Source organism: Coregonus clupeaformis, chromosome 20, assembly GCF_020615455.1.
Source record: "Coregonus clupeaformis isolate EN_2021a chromosome 20, ASM2061545v1, whole genome shotgun sequence".
NCBI lineage: Eukaryota > Metazoa > Chordata > Actinopteri > Salmoniformes > Salmonidae > Coregonus > Coregonus clupeaformis.
In genome coordinates, this window is record NC_059211.1 from 51,368,989 (window position 1) to 51,376,010 (window position 7,022).

Below are 7,022 nucleotides of genomic sequence, written 5' to 3' on the forward strand. Positions count from 1 at the left end.
TTAATAAATAAATTAATATCTTTAAAAAAGGTATACCTACACTTTGAGGAGGATGCAAAACCGAACCTTTTTTAACTTTTTTTTTTAACAACTCAATTTGGAAACAGTTGCCCTAAAATAACTGCACCTCAGTATAGTCCTCCTAAAACTGTACATATGGCCCTTGTGATTGCTTTATTCACCATTTCCATGCTTTATTTACCAAATGTATCCATCCAAATTTGCCACATCTCCTCATTCAGTGACAATTAAAGTTTGTGTGGTGGTGATATCATCTTCATGCGCTGCCTCGTGTTATTCGCAATGGACCAACTTAGTTTTGTAAATGTTTTTTGATGCATGTAATGTGTTTTTTGAATGGGTGTGCTATGTCTTTTTGTTAAGTAGAATCAAATATCATCATTACACAATGAATCCTTTTTGTATGTATGTTAAATGATTTCGGTTGAGATTTCAGTTATTTTTGTATGTATTGCCTATGAAAAGTACAGATTATTCTGATATAAATGTACATTCACTGAAATCAAAAAGGTATGAAAAAAGAGATGGGACATTTTATTTTTGTATTCTTTAAATTAACATGTAATATATTCACCATTGAAATAAACCATACAATCTCTACAGATCTGGACAATATGGATTATTTTAAGTGTTTTAGATATACAAGTGTAAGGTGTGACGAACAACAGTGTATTTTTACATAAAAAAGGCAGAAAACTAAATGTAGCTTCATTATGTTTTCTTTAAAAAACTAGAATGTTCATTTTAACATTTGATTTTGAGTCTGTATGTGATGGCCCAGAATTGCAGCTCCCACCTGTGGTCTATTTGTGCCACTGCACAGCCTTAGGCTTGGGCACTTCATAGTTGAGCTCCTCAAATTCCTCGCCTGGCTTGAGGTCCGGGCCAGGGATCATAACGGTCTGAAACAGAGGAAATAAAGCCAGTAAGCAGAAATTAAAACCACAGACAAATGGGCGCTCATATTAGCTTTTAAAGTACCATACAAGTTACTGAGAACACTGAGTGAGGAAATCTAAGGCCAGTTCTAAAACTGTCCGAGACAAAACACATATGGTAAACAGAGTTGCAGTACATTACAAATCATTAAAGTCCATTCCGATAATGAACTGAAAATGTATTCAGGAATTTCATTAAGTCATCTAATAATTTTCTAATCAACCCTTTGGTAAACAGAGTTAAAGGGGCACAACATTAATTTGTGAAGTGCCCCTTTAATCAGAAAACTTGCTATAGACTCCTATGAAAGGTCACCTTGACGACGGGTTCCTTGACTGGGGCCCAGGCTGGTACTATCTTGCCATGTAACCTCCACATGCCGTATGGGTTGATGAGGTGCCTCTCCAGAACCAGGTACTCCAGCACATCCCTGGGCTCCTCTTCACTCCCCATCATCAGTCTGCCGAAGCGGTCGTAGACAGCCAGGGTCTAACCACCAGAACAGGCACGAGTTAACAATTTAGGAATTATGTTAATTCAGGTAACGCAACAAGGTAAGACAACCCTTATTGATGATTATGGTGAAACGATGATGTAGCCATTAGAGTGGTTACGTTCAGCCATAAGAGTGGGACAGATTCAGGGGGCAGGAGAAGGTGGAAAAGGAGAAAAGAGAATGAGTGAGTTAGAGAGAATTGGTTCACTCATTACTAATTGGTTCACTCATTACTAATTGGTCCACTCATTACTACTATGATAATGCTATTGCAATGTGAATGTTTCAGTCTATAAATAAATGCTGACCCTTATAGCTAAAGCTAAGCAAAGCGCCATTGTCTCCTTTTAACATTTCAAAATGTGGGATTCCATAGTACCCAACCTGTGTGGTTTATCATGACAGTATTCCAAAATGATGACAACCCTTTTCAGAGTGACAGACTGTGTGTTTGAGACTGTCCGTCTCACCTGTCTGGAGTGCATGCGCACCGTAACCTGCCCATACATGTTGCCTTTGCTGACCATGTCTGGGCAGCGGGCATGCACCACCTTGGGCGGCTCCAGGGACTCCACGAAATGCCACCGCAGTGTCTTGTAGCGGTTCCCCCTAACCATCTCCTGCACAGGATGGACAGACAGTGAGCTAATGTCATCTAAGCTAAAACAGCATCCTAAAGACAAACACAACAACTAACTTATAGGTTATAACATAGGTTATAAGTGTAATTAACGTTTTATCATACTATTTCTTAGGAAAATATTTGGTTATTTCTGTACCGTAAAATGAAGTGCAATAGGCTTGGGTGATATACCGTTGGGGGCACCCTAACTCACGTGGTCTCCGTGCTACCCCACTGCTTATAACTGTAAGTTAAGTATAACTATAAGAAATCTAAGATGTGTCAAATAAATTATACCGCTATGCATTTGGTTTGCTAACTGGCTAGATGTCATCAAGATCAAGCTTCTTGGTTACAGCAGAGACATTCAATCCCCTACTGGATCAAGAGCCCCGGTTTCTAAATTGTTTTGAGCGTTTAAAAACAGCGCCCCTTGTGTGCACTTCTGGTAATACCGCATACACCAGTACGGTACAGAAAAGGTATGACATGACGGTATGACAATCTGGATACCGCCCAACCCTAAAGTGCAACCACACACACACTATTTGCAGCAGCAGCAATTTTCATGACATCATGATAACACTGGGATTGTATCAGTGCAAATAGAACTGAAGATAAATATACATGCTGAAATAAATAGCCTGTGTATTGTATAAACAGTAACAGTTAAAGCAAGTGTCCTAGTGATGGTGACAATAAATGCCTGAAGGAGGGAGAACTTACAGGGTAACATCTTTCTGTCACAAGGGAGTGAAGTTTCTCCTTGTTAAACCTGAAACACACAGACAGAAGAAGGGTGATACGCTTAAAGAGCGACTGCCCCTAAACACCAACTTCTCGTTTTGATAGCGGCCTATGTGGCATCGATGAGCCAGAAACATTTATTCTGGTGTCAAAATGTACTACAAAGTGTAAATAGGATAATTTTGGTAATAAAGTCAGTCTCATCCAAAACGGAGATTTGCGAGATGATAGGGGAAAAAATGGTATGTCACGGAATGAAGGGTACCGTAACAGTTTTCCTTGGGTTGTGTTTATTTCAATCCTGGCCACATGCCCAAAGCTGGCAGCACCCAAGTAATCATCAATTCGGAGCGCAGCTGCACAACCAGATTGTAATGCCCATGGTCAATTTGGTTTGACATTCGATATACCTATGGGCTAGTTAGGGACCATCGGTAAAATACACAATGTACATGGGACAATATTTTAAAATGTCAATAGCTCCTTATTTCAATTACTTAAAAACCTCAAAACAAACTATCAATTGTAGAAATTGATATACAAATATTTAAAGCATTTAATGAGACAACTAAAAGATGCACAATATGAAAATATTGTCCCATTTACATTGTGTAATTTATTGACGGACCCTAACTAGCCCCAGAGATGGGCTATCCAATGTCAAACCAACTTCACCACGGTCACACAAGCAGGCTGAAGCTAACTGGAGAAAGAAGTTGGCTAGCACTAGCTAGCCTAGGCGACTTCAAGACAAGACCTGGTTAGACTGTCTCAAGTTGATTAGAAGGCTGAGTGACTAACTGTGTACTGTTTTGGCAGAGTGAATGTACAAACGCTTGCCATGTGCGAACACACACACACGAGACACCCACATTAACCCCCCCAAGACAAGTCTGTTTAGATTAGCCTAAACAGACTTTAACAGCAAGCTATATCAGTGAAAGCAATATATCCATCATGACCACAGTGAGTCACTATCTCACTTCCATTAGAAATGCCTCACTGGAATAACTGGGGACACCACCCACCCCTTTCACAGATCATCTTTGCCTGGTAGCCAAGAGTGTAAGCAGGATAGGGAGAAGTTTACATGGGTCATATGAGAGTGAGTGTATCTCTTACTGTGTGAGAGCATTGTGAGCTTCAATGAAGATCTCCTGAGCCTTCACTGGGAACGCCTTTGTGGTGAACTCAGCGTCATGGTCTTTGATCTTGCGTATCCTGCAGGGGAGATGAGGTTTGTGTTCCCACTTTAAATGAACCACAACTTTTAAGCCTTCATAGACCCTTTATAAGGCCTTCATGAATGTACTATAAAGCCTTTCTAAGTTTGTTTAAAGTGTGACCGGGTTTGTTTCAATGCCAAAGGCGTTATTGCAATATAAGATACACATAGGTACTCAGTCTAAGTCTAATACTAATTGAGAGTAAGAATATCTAAGGAGTACATGACAGACGGTCTTTGCTAGCTGGGAGTATTTGAGTGTGTGTGAAAGATAAGGAACGATCCCTCAATATCCTACAAAAAGATAAACAATGGGGCGGGGGTCAATGTTAGAGTGTAACACAGGAAGAAAGTCTTACGCTAGCTGGGAGGCAGCACCCTGTTTGATCTGCTCTGTGCGCTGTTTCAGACCCTCTTTGGACAGACTGGAGAGACGAGCATCACCTTCTGGGGGGATATAGGGGTCAAAAACTCCCGCTGTGGTAGGGGAAAGGAGAGAGATATTGGTTATTGTGACTATGTATACTATAAGCTTCACTGTAACAGTGGCAACCCGCCTAACTTTGATTCTGTGTACAACAAACTGAAGGTTTGAACTTGAAGATGACCATAATTTATATGCTGATACTGTACTGGTCTAGCTCGCTTTGAGAACAAGTCTAGAACATATGTTCTCAAAATGGCTGCCAGACTTACACTACTGATGATATGCAGTCATCAACAGTAGTGTCAGACTGTCTGACATTTTGAAACCTGTATTAATGCACATAAACAGGTCTGTACCAGTGCAGGCGATGTTGATGGCTCTCTCCATGTACTCCTGCCTCAGGACAACACCTGCCGCTCTGGCTTTGGCCTCCTGGTCTGCCGACGCTGCTGCCTTCCCTTTTAACCCCACTGCAGGGGGAATGAAGTAGCGCTTCTTGGTCCTTACCGGGACAACAAAGGGCAGGGGATACCGTACCTCCAGTGAAGCCTCTGCATTCTGCATGAGGGAAAAGCTGGTGGATTAGATAAGAAATCATGGAGTACCAGTATATGCAATGGTTATAGCACAATTTGTTCATATGGTTTGCAATCATGGAGATAAGAGAATTGGAACATAATTATCAATTGGTTATTATTGTATGGTTAATATAGTAATATGATGGTACATTTGAGAAAATTGTCGTTTATGCATTTAGTTGAACAAACAACTTGGTTTTGGAAATAAATACAAAAAACTGATGATGCTAGTCAAAGAGACTGTAGAAAACAGTGTCATAAAATGCAATTATGAGATCTTATTAAGTTTAATGTATTTTAGGTAGGTTACGGTCACTGATTAATGAGTATAGACTAGCTAGGTAGCTAAACTGGTTTAAAACTCGTCAGTTGACAAATTGACTGTTTTAGCAAGAGTTGCCTTCCAAAAAGATCTGCTTGCTGGGTTAAGCTAGGTTAGCTAGCTAGCCAGCTAGCTAGGCTAGCTACTGCTGACTATAAACCTACAGCTTTTTTCGGTGGTGTTTTCTGGAGCGGAGCAGTCAACATTTCAATGAATTATGTGTAAATTATAGCTATAGCAATCAATATTCTCTCAAATAATACCTTCAAATTGCTGCATCTCATCCGATGCAGAGGCAGTAATGCCCTCCTCATGGACATCGCCATATTTGCTATAACACTCAGTTTGGGGTGTGTTCAAGAACAATATATCTGCACTGTGCTGCGCATTGTTACGAAATCTTATTGAAACGTTTTGGGGGTCGCTTTGGCTATTGCACCTTGCTCAGCATTTTAGAATAAACGATTACTTGTTTAGGTTTTTTTTTTATAATTAAAATCTGCTTTCAGTTATTGTTGGTTTATAGGTCAAATATTGATAGATCAGAAGACAAAAAATCAAAGATGTATCTACAAGGTGTGGCCCAATGTTTGACTCCGTGCAGCATGGTCATTCCAACGTCTGCATTGGCCATGCAGCACTTATGGTGAGAGCCAATTTATGCTTGATCCGAAAATGTGGTCGGAGGCGCCATATGGATGGTGTGACGCAACTACGGGGGCACGCAGAGCCCAAATTGAGTTTGCACCTCTCAAATTTTGTAACAATGCAGAGGGGTCTGCATTGACATGATTGGTTGACGGTAGGTGAGGGCGGGAGGTCCTGTATGAACACAAACTCACTTCCTTGACAACTTCCTTCACAACAGCTCTGCGCTCCGCAAAACGCAAGAAGTATGAATGCCCTGACTTCTGCAGAGGCCGTAAATGCTGACCATAAGTGATGCACTGCCAATGCAGACTTCAGAATGACCATGCAGAGCCTTTGATATGGCCTCTGCAGTGCAGAAGTCAGGTCATTCATACTTTTTGCGCTTCCCCAAGCATCACAGAGCTGTTGTGAAAGAAGTCAATGCGGAGCTATTATGGAGCCCTCCTCATTGTTACAAAGTTTGAGGTGCACAGCGATGCAGGACGGAGCTCAATTTGGCCTCTGCGTGACTCTGGAGGCTTCGCAATTGCATCACACCATCCATACGCCTCCATTTTTGGATCAAGCATAAATAGGCTCTTATGGATGCAGGCTACAGCGCCAGTTACTTAGCTGTTGGACACATATAATAAAGAGTTACATGGGTTTAGATGGTGGAATTGCCTCTTAAATTGGTTGCTTTTTCATGACATGATCTGAAGACGAGCAACGGCTACTTCGAGCACCTGCAGTGGCTGTGCACATCTTCTTGGCAGGAGGATTCTTAAGCAAACAAAATATAGTTGATAGAGAGGTGTCTGCAATGACCTACATGAGTCATGTGAGTAGCTAAGCCCTCTGACTACTGGTTTCCATAAGTGATTTACACACACTCACTACTAGGCAACAACATAGACAACCATACAAACTTTCTCAACATAAAAAGGTAAACAACCTGTGTTGTTGATGCAAATTCTTACTTATTTTCAGAGTGCAGATGACTTCATGCATTGTT

At 41.0% G+C, this 7,022-nt stretch overlaps 1 protein-coding gene across 2 annotated transcripts; it reads right to left on the reverse strand.

Annotated features, from left to right (window-relative positions):
* Nucleotides 1-534: 534 nt before the first annotated feature.
* On the reverse strand, nucleotides 535-5,746 carry mrpl45 (mitochondrial ribosomal protein L45). 2 transcript variants are annotated; one of them, XM_041840459.2, is made up of 8 exons: nucleotides 5,641-5,746; nucleotides 4,834-5,035; nucleotides 4,410-4,527; nucleotides 3,948-4,046; nucleotides 2,805-2,853; nucleotides 1,927-2,076; nucleotides 1,276-1,449; nucleotides 535-923 (listed from the first exon to the last, which is right to left on the reverse strand). In XM_041840459.2, exons 1-8 carry the CDS (start codon nucleotides 5,701-5,703, stop codon nucleotides 825-827), a joined length of 954 nt encoding a protein of 317 aa, XP_041696393.1. In that variant the 5' UTR covers nucleotides 5,704-5,746; the 3' UTR covers nucleotides 535-824. The 2 variants fall into 2 exon arrangements, with proteins under 2 accessions (XP_041696393.1, XP_041696394.1); XM_041840460.2 differs by having other exon boundaries at nucleotides 4,834-5,051; nucleotides 5,641-5,731.
* Between the last annotated feature and the right edge of the window lie 1,276 nt (nucleotides 5,747-7,022).